At 44.6% G+C, this 23,324-nt stretch overlaps 1 protein-coding gene across 3 annotated transcripts in view; it reads right to left on the bottom strand.

The window, feature by feature from the left end:
* Positions 1–23,324, bottom strand: part of ptpn13 (protein tyrosine phosphatase non-receptor type 13) — a 125,100-nt gene that overhangs the window by 11,864 nt on the left and 89,912 nt on the right. The window contains exons 13-33 of one of the 3 annotated variants that reach the window (XM_071341688.1): positions 22,997–23,147; positions 20,704–20,842; positions 20,319–20,471; positions 19,712–19,894; positions 19,014–19,176; positions 18,613–18,764; positions 18,351–18,497; positions 18,019–18,158; positions 13,502–13,611; positions 11,561–11,650; positions 10,987–11,094; positions 8,990–9,121; positions 7,464–7,957; positions 6,760–6,897; positions 5,991–6,084; positions 5,004–5,089; positions 2,736–2,889; positions 2,227–2,459; positions 1,955–2,053; positions 1,541–1,753; positions 1,143–1,330 (exon numbers count right to left, since the gene is read on the bottom strand). In XM_071341688.1, coding sequence (XP_071197789.1) covers positions 1,143–1,330; positions 1,541–1,753; positions 1,955–2,053; positions 2,227–2,459; positions 2,736–2,889; positions 5,004–5,089; positions 5,991–6,084; positions 6,760–6,897; positions 7,464–7,957; positions 8,990–9,121; positions 10,987–11,094; positions 11,561–11,650; positions 13,502–13,611; positions 18,019–18,158; positions 18,351–18,497; positions 18,613–18,764; positions 19,014–19,176; positions 19,712–19,894; positions 20,319–20,471; positions 20,704–20,842; positions 22,997–23,147 — 3,367 coding nt within the window. The remainder of the gene's footprint in view (positions 1–1,142; positions 1,331–1,540; positions 1,754–1,954; positions 2,054–2,226; positions 2,460–2,735; positions 2,890–5,003; positions 5,090–5,990; positions 6,085–6,759; positions 6,898–7,463; positions 7,958–8,989; positions 9,122–10,986; positions 11,095–11,560; positions 11,651–13,501; positions 13,612–18,018; positions 18,159–18,350; positions 18,498–18,612; positions 18,765–19,013; positions 19,177–19,711; positions 19,895–20,318; positions 20,472–20,703; positions 20,843–22,996; positions 23,148–23,324) is intronic. The other 2 variants (XM_071341697.1, XM_071341705.1) reach the window with 2 other exon arrangements.

The following is a 23,324-nucleotide window of genomic DNA, read 5'->3' as shown; positions in this document are numbered from 1 at the left end:
ATGTCTCCAAGCTCAAAGTGGAGAAGAGATTGACTTCATCACTACTTGTATTTATGAGATGTATTGACATGTTGAATGCACACACGATAAAATACTCACTATACACACACACAACACATGGATTTAGCACTGTAGATATGTAGTAGTGGTGGAGTAGGGCACACAATGTGCTGTGAAATGTATTGTAATGTTTTAAAATTGTATAAACTGCCTTAATTTTGCTGGACCCCAGGAAGAGCAGCTGCTGCCCTGGTAGGAAATAATGATTATTTATTATTATCCCCATTTCAAGCTCATCTTTCTAAAAAGTATCAAGTATTTTTCAGAATATTTAGGCAGGTTAGCTGGCTAACTCATGAATCCTTCTTTGTTAGATCCGGGATCAGGCCACCCCCCCCTGCACTCCGGGATCAGGCCACCCCCCCCTGCACTCCGGGATCAGGCCACCCCCCCCTGCACTCCGGGATCAGGCCACCCCCCCCTGCACTCCGGGATCAGGCCACCCCCCCCTGCACTCCGGGATCAGGCCACCCCCCCCTGCACTCCGGGATCAGGCCACCCCCCCCTGCACTCCGGGATCAGGCCACCCCCCCCTGCACTCCGGGATCAGGCCACCCCCCCCTGCACTCCGGGATCAGGCCACCCCCCCCTGCACTCCGGGATCAGGCCACCCCCCCCTGCACTCCGGGATCAGGCCACCCCCCCCTGCACTCCGGGATCAGGCCACCCCCCCCTGCACTCCGGGATCAGGCCACCCCCCCCTGCACTCCGGGATCAGGCCACCCCCCCCTGCACTCCGGGATCAGGCCACCCCCCCCTGCACTCCGGGATCAGGCCACCCCCCCCTGCACTCCGGGATCAGGCCACCCCCCCCTGCACTCCGGGATCAGGCCACCCCCCCCTGCACTCCGGGATCAGGCCACCCCCCCCTGCACTCCGGGATCAGGCCACCCCCCCCTGCACTCCGGGATCAGGCCACCCCCCCCCCTCTCCGGGATCAGGCCACCCCCCCCCCTCTCCGGGATCAGGCCACCCCCCCCTCTCCGGGATCAGGCCACCCCCCCCTCTCCGGGATCAGGCCACCCCCCCTCTCCGGGATCAGGCTAACATGAGTAATATCAGCAGTAGGATATAATCTTTACCCTCTGCTGAGGTTGGGCAGTGACAGGTTGGAAGAGTAGTAGGCAGAACGGATGGTGTCATCCAGCTCACAAGGGGTCTCATACTGGCGGAGTCTCCCCAGAGTGAGGTTACTGCTGGGGGTCTGGTAGATACTACGATCCCAGGCTTGTCGGCCCTGCTCCTGAGATGGGCTGAAGGCCTCCTCCACCTGAATGAATTAAGTAATGAATGAATGGATAAATAAATAAATCCATTGTTTAGTCATTCATGAATTTGACAAAATGTCCAGTTGCCTCAGCCGAGTGAAACAATACACACATTAAAAATCATTTGACGATTAAAAACTCAGTAGTTTACAGACCCATTCCTATTGTGGTTCTTGTTATCAATTGTTACTTATTATCAATGAAATCGTTACCTCCTCATCATCCGTGCTGTCGCTGTAGCTGTCCCGACGGCTGGGGGACTTCATGAGCAGCCTGTCCAGAGCTTCCTCCATTTGCCCAGGCCCCAGACCCAGGCTCCTCTTCCCCTCAGACCCCACAGGAGAAGCTGTTCTGGGCCTGGCCAGGCTGGATTCAGGCTGCTGGGTCTGGACTACTGGTTCCTTACGAGGAGAGGCCATGGGAGTCTGGGGAGGGAGAATGAGATACACTAAGTATATTAGTGTATAGCTCACTAAATATCAAAAATACACTGCACTCCACTTATAGTGAATGTGGTTATAGTGATAAATGGTCCTATGCGATCACTATAAGAGAAAAGCAGCGCAGACATTTTGCCCAGTTTGTGGACCACGTGAGAGGTGCTGCTGGCTGGTAGAGTTCCTCACCAGAGCAGAGGCGTCCATCTCAGGTAAGACACCCTGGTCAGGTCTACAGAGCAGCAGAGTGACCTCCTGACCGGTCCCTCGTAGCGCTGAGATCACCTCCTAGTGGCAGGGCAGAGAAACACAACAGAATATTAGACATGAAAATGGTTAAAAGTCATGTAGTAATGGCATACAAGGGAGTCAGTTCTTCAACTGAAAAAGCCATTTGAAACCCCATCCCCTAATGTAACCTATTGCTTGACTGATTGATCAACATTGAAATGGTGACATACGTGCTGCGAGAGTCCTTTGAGGGGCGTCTGGTTGACACGGAGGATGACGTCACCCACGTTGATTCGTCCACTCTCAGCGGCAGGTTGCCCAGGGAAAAGCTTCTTGACCCGGACCATGCTGGGGCCGTTACCAGGGCCGTTACCAGTGTTCTGGTCAGGGAGGGTCTCCTCTCTACTGAAGCTGAACCCTAGGCCTGACGAATTCTTCAGCAAGGGCACCTCAAATACATTGTCTTGGGGACAGGAAGACAAGAAAACTTTATTGTTCAACAAAACGTAAAATGTGTATTTGACTGCTAACTCTGACACCACACACACCTGAGATACTGGTAGGAGCACAGGGTCAGCTGCAGAGTAACAGCTGACCCCTGGAGCAAATTATGGTTTAAGTGCCTTGCTCAAGGGCACAACGGCAGTAGGGCACCACGTCATAATCAAACATTACACATCAAAGACTAGCAACTGCTGGTGACGTTTAAGAAAGTAATGAGTGTGTACTGTACACTCACTATCAGTGATGAAGCTGTACTCTGGCTGGGCTTTAGGCGGAGCAGCCTCTGGCGCCGGTTGTTGTTGGTCACTGGGAGGGGTACACTGAGGCGTCAGAGGGGCGTGGATACGGTTCGCAGGGAGCTGACCCTTCTCTAACAGCAAGTGGACCATCTGAAGAGGGGAGGAGAAGGGAGGAGCGGCGCAGAAGGGGAGGAGCAGAGAAGGGGAGGAGCAGAGAAGGGGAGGGGCGGAGAAGAAGGGGAGGGGCGGAGAAGAAGGGGAGGAGCGGAGAAGAAGGGGAGGAGCGGAGAAGAAGGGGAGGAGCGGAGAAGAAGGGGAGGAGCGGAGAAGAAGGGGAGGAGCGGAGAAGAAGGGGAGGAGCGGAGAAGAAGGGGAGGAGCGGAGAAGGGGAGGAGCGGAGTGTAACACCACTGGTCAGAAAGCACAAAGAGTCTCAAGTAGGAGAGAAGACACCATAAGCCTATATAGTAGATACAACATATGCCTAGTTTCCTGAAAAGAGTCACATACAGTTGAAGTCGGAAGTTTACATACACCTTAGCCAAATACATTTTAACTCAGTTTTTCACAATTCCTGACATTTAATCCTAGTAAAAATTTCCTGTTTTAGGATCACCACTTTATTTTAAGAATGTGAAATGTCAGAATAATAGTAGAGAGAATGATTTATTTCAGCTTTTATTTATTTCATCACATATCCAGTGGGTCAGAAGTTGACATACCCTCAATTCGCATTTGGTAGCATTGCCTTTAAATTGTTTAACTTGGGGAAAACGTTTTGGGTAGCCTTCCACAAGCTTCCCATAATAAGTTGGGTGAATTTTGGCCCATTCCTCCTGACAGAGCTGGTGTAACTGAGTCAGGTTTGTAGGCCCCCTTGATCGCACACGCTTTTTCAGTTCTGCCCACAAATTTTCTATAGGATTGCGGTCAGGGCTTTGTGATGGCCACTCCAATACCTTGACTTTGTTGTCCTTAAGCCATTTTGCCACAACTTTGGAAGTATGCTTGGGGTCATTGTTCATTTGGAAGACCCATTTGCGACCAAGCTTTATCTTCCTGACTGATGTCTTGAGATGTTGCTTCAATATATCCACATAATTCTCCTCCCTCATGATGCCATCTATTTTGTGAAGTGCACCTGTCCCTCCTGCAGCAAAGCACCCACACAACATGATGCTGCCACACCCGTGCTTCACGGTTGGGATGGTGTTCTTCGGCTTGAAAGCATCCCCCTTTTTCCTCCAAACAGTTCTATTTTTGTTTCATCAGACCAGAGGACATTTCTCCAAAAAGTATGATCTTTGTCCCCATGTGCATTTGCAAAAGGTAGTCTGGCTTTTTTATGGCGGTTTTGGAACAGTGGCTTCTCGCTTGCTGAGCAGCCCTTCAGGTTATGTCGATATAGGACTCGTCTTACTGCGGATATAGATACTTTTGTACCCGTTTCCCAAAGCATCTTCACAAGGTCCTTTGCTGTTGTTCTGGGATTGATTTGCACTTTTCACACCAAAGTACGTTCATCTCTAGGAGACAGAACGCGTCTCCTTCCTGAGCGGCATGATGGCTACGTGGTCCCATGGTGTTTATACTTGCGTACTATTGTTTGTAAAGATGAATGTGGTACCTTCAGGCATTTGGAAATTGCTCCCAAGGATGAACCAGACTTGTGACGGTCTACAATTTTCTTTCTGAGGTCTTGGCTGATTTCTTTAGATTTTCCCATGATGTCAAGCATAGAGGCACTGAGTTTGAAGGTAGGCCTTGAAATACATCCACAGGTACACCTCCAATTGACTTAAATTATGTCAATTAGCCTATCAGAAGCTTCTAAAGCCATGACATTTTCTGGAATTTTCCAAGCTGTTTAAAGGCACAGTCAACTTAGTGTATGTAAACCTCTGACCCACTAGAATTGTGATACAGTGAATTATAAGTGAAATAAATCGGTCTATAAACAATTGTTGTAAAAATGACTTTTGTCATGCACAAAGTAGATGTCCTAACCGATTGCCAAAACTATAGTTTGTTAACAAGAAACTTGTGGAGTGGTTGAAAACGAGTTTTAATGACTCCAACCTAAGTGTATGTAAACTTCAGACTTCCACTGTAGATGCTGGAACTTGCTAAACAAGCTAATGGACTTTAAAAACAGTCTGGTTGAATCATAACGAAGTACGGAAATCAATCACCACCATAGGTAAGTGGAAATAAGGTAAAACTTGATGAAAGTGAACTATCGCTTTAACAGTGACTGTACTGACCTTTCCAGTATCTCTGAGGGTCTCCACAGCCTGCTTGTGAGTGGCTCCTTCCAGACTCTTCCCATTGACAGCCACCACCCTGTCACCTAGTAACAATAGAGACGGGTTTTACACTGAATGTACAAAACATTAGGAACACCTTCCTAATATTGAGCTGCATCCCCTTTTGTCCTCAGAACAGCCTCAATTCGTCGGGGTATGGACTCCACAAGGTGTCGAAAGCATCCGCAGGGATGGTGGCCCATGTTGACTCCAATGCTGCATGTCCTTTTGGTGGTGGAGCATTCTTGATACACACGGGAAACTTGATTGTGTAAAAGCCCAGCAGCGCCGCAGTTCTTGACACAAACCGGTGCGCCTGGTACCTACTACCATACCCCGTTCAAAGGCACTTAAATATTTTTTCTTGCCCACTCACCCTCTGAATGGCACACATACACAATCTGTGTCTCAAGGCTTAAAAATCCTTCTTTAACCTGTCTCCTCCCCTTCATCTACACAGATTGAAGTGGATTTAACAAGTGGCATCAATAAGAGATCAGAGCTCTCACCTGGATTCACCTGGATTCACCTGGTCAGTCTGTCATGGAAAGAGTTGTTCATGTTTTGTAGACTCAGTGTATATAAACAGTCTGACTCAGCAAACACCAGTCAAGCATTAATGTGCTGACAACATGATACCACGGCAGGTTTGGTGGGAATCCTCCATGCTGGCTGCAGTCCATCAGGGTAATGTTCAGTAGGGTACACCATGGCACAAGGTTTTGCTACGGAAAACTTAAATCTGTTTTCTTATTGGACAAGTTCAGGTAATACTCCCCCTTTCTAAATGTTTTCTCCCTACTGATGTGTTGATCAGGCACCAAATGGAACAACACAGACTGAAACACGGAGGGACTACCTGGACATGTCCAATAAGAAACCTTTGTTTTAAAACCTTTTACTACGGTGTGCCTTACTGAACAGGACCTAGGTGCTATAGCTTACCCTTCTGGATCCTTCCGTCCAGTTCTGCAGCTCCTTTAGGGATGATGGCCTTCACATAAACCCCTCCATGCTTCACACTGGTATTCACTCCACCCTGAGGAGAACAGGTCGTGTCACTACAGTCAACCAGACAGAGTTGGAGTATAATGCTGTATTCACTACAGTCAACCAGACAGAGTTGGAGTATAATGTTGTATTCATGTCTTCCACAGACTACCGGTCTATAGGGTTATTAGTGGGGTTGTAATATACAGATCAGATTTATCCAAGTCGTGTTGTTAACATGACATATCACCATGATAGACCACATGACTCAGGTTGAAAGACCCTTTAACAATAATAATACCACTCCTTCACAGGGAAAATTACACTGCTGGTCACTTCAGCAAATCAAAGTGGTCAAACTAAGCAGATATTAGTAAAACCACGATTAAACTGGTGGGTCATCACAGGGTCAAATGATCCTTCTGTAATCTGTACCTACAGCGGCTGTGTCACCATGTGTGAATCCTCATCCATTCAACATGTCTGTTTGAGAAAATGTGCATGCAGAGACGCAAAGCAATCTACAAAATCCCACAATGAAAGTCAAGCAGCAGAGCGACGCTAGGCAGCAGAGCTACAGGAAAACACATACACCAGTCATGAGGAAAGAAAACAAGACCAAAAACTAAAACGAGAACCTTTCAGAACAGTACCAGAAACAGTACACTCAGTAACAGAACCGTGACCCATCAGTAACAGAAGCGTGACCCATCAGTAACAGTACCGTGACACTTATGCCCAAGCTGCTGTCCTTTTTAGATAGCTCAACGTCAAACAGATCTCCAGGAGAGAGACTACTGACCCCTGGGACATTGCCACTTAACCCTCCCATGCTGCCGTTGGGGAGAGGAGGAGTTAACTCCTGCAAACAGAGAACATGGCAGTAAATGGAACGTTGGGGTTGTTGCCAGGCAACAGACATGCAGAGAGAATAACAGGAAGTAGTTTTAGAGGAGGGGGAGGAATTGGTATAGGAAGTATAACATAGGAAAGGATCAAGATGCAGCCATACTATAAATACGCTGTATTGCATTTGTTAAAATTCTAAATGCAATGACATGTAGCCAGACATGATTAAACAAAACATGCAATTAGTTTGTAAAAAACGTCAAGCATTTGAGAGGCTGTTAACTGCATGCATCTTTGTAGTGGCATTGTATAGTCTACCTTGAGGATACCTACAAACATATGACTAAATACTAGGGACTGTTTCTCAGGTAGTTTTCAGGTGATACACAAGATGTTCAACATTATTCGCTGTACATGTTGCTCTTGAATTTGATCTTGTAACCTACTGACTTCCAGACATGTCAAAAGCACCAAAACACCACCAGAGAAAAACTCTCCATTACAGGTAACTGAAACAGAGCTGACACCTGTTGAACTCTTGTTAAAGTTTTGTCAGAAAAAACACCGGCCGCTACCTACCTTTTTAAACTTAGGTTTCTCTTGACTACTAGAGTACGTCTCCTCATCCATTTCAGAGTCCCCTCTATCTGAATAGTCTGGGTCTTTAGGGACCTCAGGGATCTTAGCTTTCCTGGTTTTGGGTGGCAACGCCGGTGGAGACGCTTTGAGTGGGTCGAAGGTCAAGGCGATGTTGTTGGTTGGATCCTGGTGATGGAGTATGGATACGGGTACTGAGGCAGCTTCAGTGGGCAGGGTGCGATGGGGGTGGGTGCCGTTGACGGGGGTCTGGAGGGGTGCATTGGTGCTCGCGGTGCTGGAGTCCTGTGAGCGGAGGCTGCTCTGGCGTGGGACAGTGGAGACAGACGGGGTGGTGGTGGTGGTGAGAGGAGGGCTGGGCGAGCCTGTTCCTGCGTCCTGTTCCTCAATTGAAGACTCAAAGTCCAGGTCCTGTTGTCGCTGTCCGGAGACCGCCAGAGGAGCCTGGGGTTTATAAACAAACCCTGACGGAGGCTCTAGAGGAGACAGACAGGAATACTGGTTATGATTGCACTGCTACTGATTATAAAGCGTGACATAGGCGCTTATAGTGTCTCAAACATCTATAACTACATTCATAAAGGATACTAGTTATAAGATTGCTCTAGCCTAACCCCAGCCAGTCAGACCTAGCGCTAACCCCAGCCAGTCAGACCTAGCGCTAACCCCAGCCATTCAGACCTAGCGCTAACCCCAGCCATTCAGACCTAGCGCTAACCCCAGCCAGTCAGACCTACCTCACTTCCTATGAATATCCTCTTTGTAATGCATTATAAGTGCATTTATAACAGCTTATGAGCTTTACATAATGTAAAAATAATTCAGGACAAAGGCACTTTTAACTGCTCATAAACATCTATAATAAGTACATAGCTACCTTCATAGAATCTCTCTCTGGGCTGCGAGTCTTACATAATGGATCATCCATAGAGTCTCTCTCTGGGCTGCGAGTCTTACATAATGGATCATCCATAGAGTCTCTCTCTGGGCTGCGAGTCTTACATAATGAATCGTGCGGAATGATTAACCTCGGTTATTAAACAACTAGTTGACCTGACGTCGGCTCCATTCCATGAACTCCATTTAGTTACGTTGAATGTTTCTTTTTGTGAGAGAATTTTAAATCATTCACGAGAGAATTCATTAAGCAAATATTCAACCTAGTTCAGACGCAGAAACGTGGTAATTAACTATAAGGACCATAATCCATTGCGCCTGTTTTTCCCGGCTCAGACAGAGACGGATCAGAGAGGAAGAGTCATTATTTCATTATGCATTTAATGTTAAAAATAAATACATCTAAAACTGTTTGAACCGAAATCGCCTTAAAGCACTAATCTCTCAGCACTAATAATGGAATATAATGCACAACAAGGAGGTGCTTATAACTACTCAAACATCTATAATAACTACATACAAAGAGCATTTCTCTGGGCTGTGAGCGATACATAATGCATTATAATGCACGACATAGCTGCTAATAACTGCCCATAAACTTTATTAACTACCTTCATAAAGCCTCTCTCTGGGTTGAGATACCACCAGCGTGACATCATCGGGGGCGCTCTGCAGGACCTCGGTGGCAGCGGTGTGGAGAAGGCCCTCTAGGTTCACCTCATTCACAGAGATTAGACGGTCCCCTGCAGAACACAACACACACTGGTACTGTCACTCACACTGCACATACTGGAGCAATCTGGAGTCATCTATTCCACACAATTCAGATATGGCTCTCTGAACGTTACAAAGTAAGGCTTCCTGATGGATGCAAAATACACTTTTCTGAACCATTTACACTATACAGTATCAGTGAAAAGTTTTAGAACACCTACTCATTCAAGGGTTTTTCTTAATTTTACTATTTTCTACATTGTAGAATAATAGTGAAGACATCAAAACTTTGAAATAACTTATATGGAATCATGTAGTAATAAAAAAAAAAGAAGTGTGAAACAAATCAAAATATATTTTACATTTGAGATTCTTCAAATAGCCACCCTTTGCCTTGTTGACAGCTTTGCACACTCTTGGCACTCTCTCAACCAGCTTTATGAGGTAGTCACCTGGAATGCTTTTCAATTAACAGGTGTGCCTTCTGCAAAGTTAATTTGTGGAATTTCTTTCCTTAATGCGTTTGAGCCAATAAGTTGTGTTGTGACAAGGTAGGGGTGGTATACAGAAGATGGTCTTTTACCAAATAGGGCTAAATCCATCTGAATCTCAAATATTACATATATTTAGATTTGTTTAACAATTTTTTGTTGTTGTTGTTACTACATGATTCCATGTGTTATTTCATAGTTTTGATGTCTTCACTATTATTCTAAAATGTAGAATAATAACAGTCAGTTCGTCAAATTTCTGCTCTGCTGGAGCTGCCCCGGTCAACTATAAGTTGACTGGCCTGCACAGAGCCCTGACCGCAACCCCATCGTACAACTTTGGGATGAATTGGAACGCCTACGGTGAGCCAGGCCTTATCGCCCAACATCAGTGCCCGACCTCACTAATGCTCGTGTCTGAATGGAAGCAAGTCCCCGCAGCAATGTTCCAACATCTTGTGGAAAGCCTTCCAGGAAGAGTGGAGGCTGTTATAGCAGCAAAGGGGGAACCAACTCCATATTAATGCGCATGATTTTGGAATGAGATGTTGGACGAGTAGGTGTCTACATACTTTTGGTCATGTAGTGTATATTACACAAGTACGAGCAGACCCTTTGGCTTGGTTTCAAAGACATGGTGCAATACATTTTAGACATTAAGTGCATTTTGTAAATTACGCTATATTATACAATACATTATTATTCAATACATAAATTATTATTATAATACACATTACATTATTATTAGTAGTAGTAGTATTATTACACACTACATTATTATTCACTACATTACACACTGCATTATTATTATTCACTACATTACACACTGCATTACACACTGCATTATTATTATTCACTACATTATTACACACTGCATTATTATTATTCACTACATTATTACACTGCATTACACACTGCATTACACATTGCATTATTATTATTCACTACATTATTACACTACATTACACACTGCATTAAACACTGCATTATTATTATTCACTACATTATTACACACTGCATTATTATTATTCACTACATTATTACACTGCATTACACACTGCATTACACACTGCATTATTATTATTCACTACATTATTACACTGCATTACACACTGCATTACACACTGCATTACACACTGCATTACACACTGCATTACACACTGCATTACACACTGCATTACACACTGCATTACACACTGCATTACACACTGCATTACTATTCACTGCATTATTACACACTGCATTACACACTGCATTATTATTATTCACTACATTATTACACTGCATTACACTGCATTATTATTATTCACTACATTATTACACACTACATTATTATTACACACTACATTATTATTATTATCATCACACACATTATTATTATAATACATAGTTTTCTCACTGACCTGGCTTGAGACAGCCGTTGACATCAGCAGGACCCCCAGGAGTTATGGAGCTGATGAAGGTGCCAAGATCAACATGACCAGAGTTCTGCCCCCCTACTATCTGAAACCCTGTAGTAGACAGAGAGACAGCAGGTTAGTATGAACAGAGCAACAGACCAGAGTTCTGCCCCCCCTACTATCTGAAACCCTGTAGTAGACAGAGAGACAGCAGGTTAGTATGAACAGAGCAACAGACCAGAGTTCTGCCCCTGTAACATAACAAAATGTGAAAAAGTCAAGGGGTCTGAATACTATGTTTGAGGTCCATCCATCACAGCTAAATGTTGTGACGTGGTAGTTGGCAGCACTAAATGAGGCTGTTTTTGTCTGAGAGTCTCAGTGCACGTCTATGCAGTCTACCTGCTCTAGGCCTGAAAACCCTTCTGAAAGCCGTGGGACTAACCTCAGCCATTTATCAGTGTCTCTGTATCAACTCAGCCGGTTCTATTCCAGGTTCCATGGATCTATTGCTTCCCAATCTGTCAAACCCGTCCCGACAATCCAAGCTACACCACAGAGTAAGAAGGGAACTCACCCAGCCCAGACTTCACATCTTTCTTCAGATTGACTGTGGTAATCTCTCTCTCTGGAGAAGGCAAGGCATTCAGCTTGGTCTTCAGGGAATCTTGGTAAAACGCCATCCAAGGAGAAGCATTTAGTTAGCTTTACAGAAGTGTGTATATAAAGCTACCGAAAACTAGATCATGTATGTGGTATGAAAATGAATGCACTCTCTACTGTAAGTCGCTCTGGATAAGTATGTCTGCTAAATGACTAAAATGGCTCTCGGGGCTCTAAAGTGCAACCAATTTGGTCACGTATGCGACTAAATATTTTGCTGTGTGACCAGGAGTTTTATTTTGAGAGCACTGTGTGACTACGAAAAGAAAAATCCCAGATAATAATCAGGTCAAAAGATCTGACCCATATTATGGGTACAACATCTTCTGCTTCCTGTAGCAGATCGCCGGGACCGCATGTTCTAAAACTGACATACAAATTGACATAGTTAACCATTTGTTCAGTCATGTTACTTCATTGCTAGCTAGCTAACTAACGACCTGGTAACTTTACCAGTACATTCAGGGGGCACAGAAAGTAAGGAAGAGGGATATCTTCTTCAGAAGCTCAATGATCATAGCAATGAATGAATGACAGATCTCTTGCATGTCATCATCACAAATCTGATGTTTTTATTATTATAATAATACCATCCTTTTCTCCCCAATTCTCATGATAACGATCTTGTCTCATCGCTGCAACTCCCCAACGGGCTCGGGAGAGGCGAAAGTCAAGTCATGCGTCCTCTGAAACATGACCCACCAAGCCGCGCTTCTTAACACCCACCCGCTTAACCCGGAAGCCAGCCGCACCAATGTGTCTGAGGAAACACCGTTCAACTGATGACCGAAGTCAACCTGCAGGCGCCCCGACACGCCACAAGGAGTCGCTAGAGCGCGATGTACATTTAAACAGTACCACTATGAATCAAAACATCAAGGTTGTATTAAGTTGACTGAGGATTTCCTGTCCCGCTGACCATAACACGTTAAATAATAAGAAGCGTGTTGCAGGAACCTGGGTAACCTAATAACACGCTATGGTGAGCACATCACTCCGCAAGATAAATGACCTACATGATTAAATACATTAACTAAGTGTGAACGGACAGCATTATCTGTTGTGGGTGTGTGTCTGTACGCATTCTCTCTGGTCTAATCACAGAGACTGATGTAACACATTGCTCTGCTCTCTAACTGGGAGCAGCCTGTATGTATGACGTAGTGAAGAGGTTTAAACAGGCTGATCGCTTTAGCACATCTATATATCACTGTCATCCAGCGCAACAGAAGCAGTGTGTGTGTGTGTGTGTGTGTGTTGGCCAGTGGCTAATGGGAGTTAACACAGGCTAAGCTAGGGTAAAAGATCACGATACATTCTGGTGCCAAGCATGAGGCTATTCAACTGGGGAGCCCTGGTCCAATTTAGTGCACTATATAGGGAATAGGGTAGTAGTGGACTATAGGGAATAGGGTAGTAGTGGACTATAGGGAATAGGATGCCATTTAGGATGAAAACAATAGCTTGTTGAGAATGAGACAGAGCCCAAGGAGAACCTCCTGCCGGCGCCAGTCAGAGAGACAGGCGCCGACGCCAGTCAGAGAGACAGGCGCCGACGCCAGTCAGAGAGACAGGCGCCGACGCCAGTCAGAGAGACAGGCGCCGACGCCAGTCAGAGAGACAGGCGCCGACGCCAGTCAGAGCTCACACCTGGAAAGGGAACAAACAAGTATGGTATGTATGCCTACCTGAATACAAGAAACATCCTCACATGGTTACTAGACATAACACATGGCGTTGGACAATGTTCACAGACAGACAGTGTTGGCACTGCCAAGGCCAATGTCAAAGCAAACAACCAAAAACAGAAAGACAAGCACAGCATGTCTCATAGCAACCAGAAAAAGACCCTGACCTACGACATCAGCATGTCCCGTCTCTTCCACGGAGGAGGAGTCAGACTCTTTCTGGAAGCTCTTAAGACTCCAGGCGGTGCTGCCGTGCGATGCTGAGGAGCCAAACCTTCTGTTGAGGAGAGAGAGGAAGGAAAGAGAAAGAGCATTAACACCCTTCTACAGGGCCTCTACAGGGCATGATCTTTCTGTTACTATTCAATCCAGGGGGGGGGGGCAAACTGGTCTGGGACAGCCCAAACTATACTGCTGTATTAAAAGAGAAAGTCTTAGGATAGAACTCCATATTCAGATGGTAGTTAACAATCTGTCTGGAAGCAAAAACAACAGAGAGACTGTGGCTGAATACAACAAACCCCTTCACTAATTAACATGATGTTAATATGAAGCCCTGTTCTAGTCTATGGGTCAGAACCAAACACATTTTTAAGAACAGAGCAGAATGTCTTTCCATTCCAAAAAGCCTCAAAACAAAATCCGGTGGGAGGAAGATACGAGGGAAGACAGAAAGTACTGTCAACTCAGCACTGAACCAGAAAGGCCCTCGCCTCTCCTCCCCTAGAGGGCTAATTAAACGCATGACTGGAACACCCACTGATCCACAGACAAAGGAATGAAGAGACATTACATTGTAAAGAGTCTGCTGTGATGCTGAAGGTAGGCAACCCCTGCCCTGCTCTAAGGTCAGCTCAGTCCAGTGGCGACCCGTCATTCAGGGCAGAGGCCCACCTGTTTTGAGTCCCACATTTTTTGCCTGTTTTGCAAAGTTATTTTGGCATTAATACGTGTCACATATCAGTTTTCAAACAACGTAAAAAATAAAAAAAAAGTTAATAAAGCCCTCCATACAAACACGGTCTCTTTTTTGCTTTCTTGAGTAAGGCAGCTCCAAAATGCAGATGTTTCAGCCCAGCTTAGTGTTTTCTGTGGTGGTGGGGCAGCCAGCGGAAAATGCGGAGCGTAGGGGTTGGTAATGTTCTCTAGTTGCGCTGTGATTGGCTCAGTGTTCTGTCACTCATGGGGACACTAAGTCACTGCCAAATCTAAGGGTAGAGCTAGAAAATTCAAGCCCTTTGGGTGCTGCCATAGAGTTACATTAGAAGTGCACATCGGCCATTGAACATAAACATTACACAATAAGTTGGAAATCATAAATTCAACAATGAGTGGTTTGGAAGGAATCAGTGGCTATCTGCAAGCACTGCAAAGCAATCACTAGCCTGCTATTCAGTGGAGTGGGTGTGGTCCCAATTCTCTCTAGGGGGCAGTATTCGGAAGTTTGGATGACTGAGGTGCCCAAAGTAAACTGCCTGTTACTCAGGCCCAGAAGCTAGGATATGCATATGCATGGCAGCATTGGATAGAAAACACTCTAAAGTTTCTAAAACCGTTAAAATAATGTCTGTGAGTATAACAGACCTGATTTGTCAGGCGAAACCCCGAGCACAATCCATCCAGGGGGGGTAAAAATTCGTATTCTTTGTAAGTGTCACTCAGGTGGACTCTAGTCTTTTGGTGCGCGTGAACGACTGCGCGCTCCGTGTTGTTTTTCTCCGGTATTGGAAACAGTTTATTCCATCTTAAATTTGATCAATTATTTACATTTTAGGGTACCTGAGGTTGGATTAGAAATGTTGTTTGAAATGTTTGTACCAAGTTTACAGGTAGATTATTAGATACTTTGTAGTCATGTTGGGCGAGTTGGAACCGGTGTATTTCTGAATCAAACGCGCCAAATAAATTGACATTTTGGGGATATAAAGAAGGAATTTATCGAACAAAACGACCATTCATTGTGTAACTGAGACATTTGGGATTGCAAAAAGATGAAGATCTTCAAAGGTAAGCGATTTACTTTATTGCTATTTCTGACTTTTGTTATGCATCCGTTTGGTTGGAAAATGGTTTATGCTTTCGTATGCGGGGCGCTGTCCTCAGATAATCGCATGGTGTGCTTTCGCCGTAAAGCCCTTTTGAAATCTGACACAGCGGCTGGATTAACAAGAAGTTGAGCTTTATTTTGATGTATGACACTTGTATTTTCATGAAAGTTAAATATTTATATTTCTGTAATTTGAATTTCGCGCTCTGCAATTTCACCGGATGTTGTCAAATCTATCCCGTTAACGGGATTTGATCGCTAAGAAGCTTAAGTGTCTCTTTTCCAAACTTAAAATGATAAACATTCAACATTGGCCATGCTGTCAATCCAGCATGATTTCTGCCGAGCTCAAAACAACTTAACTCGGAACTGGGTAATCTGATTTCAGTGAGTTCAAGACAACTGGTAACTCAGGGGGAAAAAACAAACTCAGACTGGGAAAATACGTTTTGAACGGTCATCCAACTCGAAATTGTAAGTCGGGAACTCGGGCCACTTTCTAGAGCTACTACCTGAAGATCACTGATATCCTCATGATTGGACCTTGTCGTCTCCCCTTTTCCCCTCTTAATTTCACCTACTATTATGACTTGGTGGTGCACATGTAGCCTAAAGCCTGTTTTAGAGAAATGTAATCATTGAATATTGTAAGAGCTTTCATTGTCTGCTTATACGCCCCCTTTATTTATCCTACGCTTCTGACTTGGTGTACAGGGAGAACACTATTGCCCATGTTCTGAATTCTGGCGCTGTACATTTCAAAAGTGCGGAACAAATCGTTATATCGACTACGTCCATCCTAGCTCGCGCATTAGTGCCTTAATCGAAATTACGGATGGCCTCTTACCCTCTTGTCGTCCTCTTATGCCATAGTTTGTACATCTCAATAGTCAGTAGAAACCACATTTGTTTAAGTCAGCCATTTCAGCTATGTTTTTTTTTTTTAAAGCAGTAAAAGAGGCTGAATGAACTGCTTCACTGCCAGACAAGGCTCCACTCCACTGTAGCAGTGGTAATGTGTTGGGAGTCTGCAGTTGGGACAGCTTTATGTAGGCACTAACAGTTTGTCACCGTTATAGTGCACTTAATGTATTGTTTAGTGTTGTGACTTTGCTGGCATTCATCCCCCCCATTTGTTTTTTTGTTTGTTTGCCACACCAAGATTAATGTTAGAAATCGCCACCGGCTCAGTCAGGACGACACAGTGCTGTCTGCTGCAATAATAACCGTCTTTATTCAAAAGCTCGGGCTGTTTCTATGGAGCACCAAAACATTGCCTGACAAAGTCAGATTCTGCTTTCAATGAAGAGTAGGCTGGAGAAGGAAGCAGAACACATGAAAAGAGCTGGGATTGGCCTGGCAGGTAGCCTAGTGGTTAGGGTGTTGGGCCAGTAACCGAAATGTTGCTGGATCGAATCCCCGAGCTGACAAGGTAAAAATCTGTTGTTCTGCCCCTGAACAAGGCAGTTAACCCACTGTTCCCCGGTAGGCCCATCACTGTAAATAAGAATTTGTTCTTAACTGACTTGCCTAGTTAAATAAAAGTTAAATACAAGAAATATAAGTTTTGTTATTGACTAAGCATTTCACTGTTAGTCTACACCTGTTGTTTACAAAGCATGTGACTATTAAAATGTGATGATTTGATTAGACTCAAACATGTGTCACGACTTCCGAAGCCGGTCCCTCTCCTTGTTCGGGTGGTGTTCGGCGGTCGACATCAACCTTCTAGCCATCATTGATCCATTTTTCATTTTCCATTGGTTTTGTCTTGTCTTCCTACACACCTGGTTCCAATCCCATTCATTATCCTGTTGTGTATTTAACCCTCTGTTTCCCCTCATGTCCTTGTCAGATATTGTTTGTTGTAAGTAGGTGTGTTATTTTGTTCTTCGTGTGTTATTTTGTTTGCGTGTGTTATTTTGGTGTGTTATTTTGTTATTTTGGTGTGTTATTTTGTTATTTTGGTGTGTTATTTTGTTGTTCTGGTGTTATTTTGTTGTTCTGGTGTTATTTTGTTGTTCTGGTGTTATTTTGTTGTTCTGGTGTTATTTTGTTGTTCTGCTGTTATTTTGTTGTTCTGCTGTTATTTTGTTGTTCTGCTGTTGTTTTGTTGTTCTGCTGTTGTTTTGTTGTTCTGCTGTGTTTTGTTGTTCTGCTGTGTTTTGTTGTTCTGCTGTGTTTTGTTGTTCTGCTGTGTTTTGTTGTTCTGCTGTGTTTTGTTGTTCTGCTGTGTTTTGTTGTTCTGCTGTGTTTTGTTGTTCTGCTGTGTTTTGTTGTTCTGCTGTGTTTTGTTGTGCTGTGTTTTGTTGTTCTGGTGTGTTTTGTTGTTCTGGTGTGTGACGGGTTTTGCACCCTATTATGATATTTTTGTATACTTTGGTTTTCGGAGTTTTTTTTGAATGTTTATTAAACAGCTCCGTTTTTTTACCAAGTTCATTCTCCTGCGCCTGACTTCCCTGCCACCAGCGTGCACCGCATTACAACATGCCATTTTCCAAAATGTTTTATCGTTATGGTAACATATACCGTAATCCATCTTCTAAATCAATATCAGGGAAGTGTTTTGGATCATCGGATGGTCTCTCCCTTTAACTAAAGAGGCTTAGGTGAGCACTTAAGGTATAGGTGACTCACCTATCCTGCTGGTAAGCTACCGAGATGGAGTCTGTGTCTGAGCTGGCTCGGTGGTGGCAGTCCAGGAGCTGGGCATGGTTCACAGCAGACTGAGACTGGCTGTTGAAGGAGACTGCACGGTGCTCTGGAGATTCAGGCACCTGGATAGAGCCATACATGGATAGATACATATTTTAATAGCTACTTGGATGGAACTTTATTTATCTCAGATGGGAAAATGTCATACAACAGTAGATAGAAACATGCACAACAAAAATAATAAAATACATAGTCAGGAGCCATAAGAAGTGCCATAGACATCCATAAGACAGCATGATTAAATGGCATCATACCTGGCCCAGGTTGTGGTGTGATCTGCTCATCATTAGCCGGGCATTGGAAGGGTGGTGGTGGTGGGGACCGAGGCCGGAGTTGAACCCAGGGAAGAGCACCTCTTCCTGGGCATGGAGCCGGCCGCCAGGAGCCTTGTTCAGGGCCACCTGAGATAAAACGTTTTTCACAAAAAATGGATGTAATTAAAACTACACACCACAAAGAACATAGAGGAACCGGGGATTGGACCGGGGATTTCTAAAGATGTAAAACATCAATTACCTCTGAGTAGGAAATCCTCTTCAGGTCTGAGTCTGAGTGTGCGGAGCGGGCTGAGGAGCTAGGGGTCAGGCTGGCAGAGCTCACGGCCCTCCCCATCCCCTCCACCCCCCCCTGGCCCAGAGAGTACTGCAGGAGGTTCAGTGGAGAGTTCTCTGTGGAACAGGGAGAAGTACCAGGTAGGATATTATGAGAAGGCATTATCAGAGGGTCTTAAATGCTAAATCTTATACAATAATTCATATAACTGAAGTGTAAAGTAAAGGTTAACTAAAATGTATGTCTCCACCCCATAAGTAGGTCTAACAGAATCAGTTAAATTGTTCTATTGTTTAGGATGAGGACATGTGACAACTACAGCATGTCTACATGAGCTTTAAGTTCACCATCTCCCACTGTCTCACCTAAGTCCTGCAGCTCCTGGTTGTTCTGTCGGGCCTTCGTCTGGAGGTGGAACTTGTGCTGAGCAGAGCAAAGGCACAGCAGGTACTGACAGGTCTTGTTGCTGTCTGTCTGGAACAGGTGTTTAATCCCGTCTGACGTGTTCTGAAGACAGATCTTTTTCTTCTGCAGAGAAACGGAAGGATAAGAAAAGTGAGTGAGAGAAATACAACAGAAAAAAATTGCATTCCATGAGTGATGGAGAATTTTTTACAAAGCAATGCAGAAGAAACAGGGTACATTTCCAGTGAGTGAAACATTACACCAGACTAGAGGCTTCACTTTTATTAAGTCTTTTGAAATGTTGAGATTAATTAACATATTGGATTTATAGAGCACCTATCCAGTATTTCAAAGCCTTTAACATAAGTACCTCATCGTCCCCCACACAACATGTTTATTAAAAGGGGCGGCAGAAAGCCTAGTGGTTAGAGCGTTGGGCCTGTAACCCGAAAGGTTTCTGGATCGAATCCTCGAGCTGACGAGATAAAAAAAACTGGTCATTCTGCCCCTGAACAAGGCAGTTAACCCACTGTTCATAGGCTGTCATTGTAAATAAGAATTTGCCCTTAACTGACTTGCCTAGTTAAATAAAATTAAAATTAAACGATTTAATGATGGAATTGAACTCTGCTTGGAGTTCAGAGTGCAATACACTTACTGTGAAAGAAATCTTCTTGGTTTCTCTCCAGGGGAACCTTAGTACTGGGGTTCTGTTTCCATTCAGGACCTCAAAGATGAGGACACCCTTGGAGAAGACCCCTAGCATGATACCTGTCTGGGACCGCTTCTCAGGGAGGACACGGTGGAAGTGAATCCCGTACTCTGTCAGCCTCTGGCTCGCCTTCAGGAAAGAAAACAGGATAAAAGGAGTCTTTAAAACTCAAAAACAGGGATCAATCATAATTACGATCACCATAACGTTTCCACCCCCTTGACGTTACAGCATCTTTACGTCATTTGACATAGTAGTTCAATCACGCCATCTTGAAGCCTGGTCCCAGATCTGTTATCAAGTTGGAAAGACAGAACAAACAGATCTGGGACCAGGCTAGGCTAGCCATCTGGGACCAGGCTAGGCTAGCCATCTGGGACCAGGCTAGGCTAGCCATCTGGGACCAGGCTAGGCTAGCCATCTGGGACCAGGCTAGGCTAGCCATCTGGGACCAGGCTAGGCTAGCCATCTGGGACCAGGCTAGGCTAGCCATCTGGGACCAGGCTAGGCTAGCCATCTGGGACCAGGCTAGGCTAGCCATCTGGGCACTTACCTTGAGAAACTCAAACTCTGTCTCTGCCTCTGTGGCTCCATAGTATGTGCTGTGTAGTTTGAGCAGTTCTTCCTTGATGGAGCTCTGGTCAATATTATCCAGCACAGAGGCAGACATGTAATGTTCCATTCTGAAGTACGTCTTTCCATGGAGCTAGAAGAAACAGATGGTAGAATTGTAGCCCTCACATATAGGGTTGGTCGGCTTCCTGGTTCCAGATTAAGCCGACTCCTGGACTAAAAAGGCATGTTCAACGGAGAGCCTCAACTGAAATAGCTTTTTAGTCCAGGATTGGCTTAATATGGTCTAGGAAACCACCCCATTATGTCAATGTGGTAAACACTGTATATTAACTATACTACTACTGTAGAGGAGGGATTACTACCTCTGCCTGGTAGTCACCAAACTCTGCCTGAAGAGCCAGGGACGCCAGGAGCATGGAATTCTCCATGTCACAGCACACCCTCTCCTCCAAGATATCCTTCCTCAGCTGCAAGTAGTACTGGTGTTTTGTCATGGTGTGTCTGGAGTGGAGCACAGTATTGATACTTTATTCTGAAGCAGGCTATTGTTGTTTAACCAAGGGCTTGTTTCACTTCAGCTAAAGGCTTTGACTAACCTGGTCCCAGATCTGTTTGTGCTGTATAGTCCTATTGGTTGTTGCCATGCTTGGCACAGATCTGAGACCAGGGTCCATATGATGATTTATTTAGAATTCAAGGCACACTTAACCAGCATGTCTACCACAGCATTCTTTATTATAGTAACAATAAAAACTCTTGAATGAGTAAGTGTGTCCAAACTTTTGACTGGTACTATATATATATACAGTAAGTCAAAAGTTTGGACACATACAGTGCCAGTCAAAAGTTTGGACACACCTACTCAAAGGTTTTTCTACATATAATGCATCATGTAGTAACCAAAAAAAGTTCAACAAATCAAAATAGATTTATATTTGAGATTCTTCAAAGTAGCCACCCTTTACCTTAACAGCTTTGCACACTCTTGGCATTCTCTTAACCAGGTTCTCCTGGAATGCTTTTACAACAGTCTTGAAGGAGTTCCCACATATGCTGAGCACTTGTTGGCTGCTTTTCCTTCACTCTGCGGTCTAACCCATCCCAAACCATCTCAATTGGGTTGAGGTCGGGTGATTGTGGAGGCCAGGTCATCTGATGCAGCCCTCCATCACTCTCCTTCTTGGTCAAATAACCCTTACACAGCCTGGAGGTGTGTTGGGTCAATGTCCTGTTGAAAAACAAATGATAGTCCCACAAAGCGCAAACCAGATGGGATGGCATGTTGCTGCAGAATGCACCCACACCAGCAAAGCACCCCCACACCATCACACTTCCTCCTCCATGCTTCACGGTGGGAACCACATATGCAGACATCATCCGTTCACCTACTATTCATCTCACAAAGACACGGCGGTTGGAACCAACAATCTCACATTTGGACTCATCAGACCAAAGGAAATATTTCTACTGGTCTAATGTCCATTGCTTGTGTTTCTTGGCCCAAGCAAGTCTCTTCTTCTTATTGGTGTCCTTCAGTAGTGGTTTCTTTGCAGCAATTCAACCATGAAGGCCTGATTCACGCAGTCTCCTCTGAACAGTTGATGTTGAGATGTGTCTGTTACTTGAACTCTGAAGCATTCATTTGGGCTGTAATTTCTGAGGCTGGTATCTCTAATTAACTTATCCTCTGCAGCAGAGGTAACTCTGGGACTTCCTTTCCTGGGGTGGTCCTCATGAGAGCTAGTTTCATCACAGCACTTGATTTGTTTTTCCGACTGCACTTGAAGAAACTTTCAAAGTTATTGAAATTTTACTGATTGACTGACCTTTATGTCTTAAAGCAAAGAGAAACGACAGTCCATTACTTATTTGAGCTGTTCTTGCCATAATATGGACTTGGGCTATCTTCCGTATACCACCCCTACCTCATCACAACTGATTGGCTCAAACGCATGAAGGAAAGAAATTCAACAAATTCACTTTTAACAAGGCACACCTGTTAATTGAAATGCATTCCAGGAGACTACCTCATGAAGCTGGTTGAGAGAATGCCAAGAGTGTGCAAAGCTCTCATCAAGGCAAAGGGTGGCTACTTTGAAGAATCTCAAATATATTTTGATTTGTTGAACACTTTTGATTACTACATGATTCCATGTGTCTTATTTCATAGTTTTGATGTCTTCACTATTATTCCACAATGTAGAAAATAATAAAAAATAAAGGAAAACAATTGAGTAGATGTGTCCAAACTTTTGACTGGTACTGTATATATGTGCCATTTAGCAGGCTCTTTTATCCAAAGCGAATTACAGTCATGCGTGAGTACATTTTACATATGGTTGTTCACGGGAATCGAACCCACTATCCTGACGTTGCAAGAGTCATGCTCTACCAATAAAGGCAAAAGAGATCCTAGATTTAGCATTTCTATTCTGAGATGCTTCATGAATAATGGCCCGAGCTCCACTGACAGGAAGTGGGCAGAACATGTTTCCATTGTCTTACTTTATGGAGGACAGGGCCTGTCCCGGAGTAAGAGTGGGGAATCAGGTCCCCTTCTCTCCATGTCTTCGTAATCATTATTTATCTAAAATGCCAAACTGCTCCTAGATCATCACTCATACTCTGAGAAGATGAATAGCCCCATGGTCTTACTGTATGAGGTTGACATCATCCACAAAGAACTTGATGCGTAGGAATAGGTTAAACTGGATGTCTGGTTTCTTCTTCTTGGGTTCTTCCTTCCACCCCTCAGGAGCAACTTTGGACAGCTTGGCATCGGGATCAATGAAGAAGAACTCATTGTCTAGATAAAAGAGACACAGAGGGAGGGAGGGAGCAGGGAGAGGAGGGTGAGGGGAGAGAGTAGGAGGCGGGAGGGCGCAGGGAGAGGAGGGTGAGGGGAGAGAGTAGGAGGCGGGAAGGCGCAGGGAGAGGAGGTGAGAGGGAGAGATGCAGCAGAGAGGGAGGAGAGAGGGAAAGG

The sequence above is a fragment of the Salvelinus alpinus genome, chromosome 1 (assembly GCF_045679555.1).
Source record: "Salvelinus alpinus chromosome 1, SLU_Salpinus.1, whole genome shotgun sequence".
Taxonomy (NCBI): Eukaryota; Metazoa; Chordata; class Actinopteri; order Salmoniformes; family Salmonidae; genus Salvelinus; species Salvelinus alpinus.
Note: the sequence above shows the minus strand (reverse complement) of the source record. Positions and strands in the feature narration are given on the sequence as shown.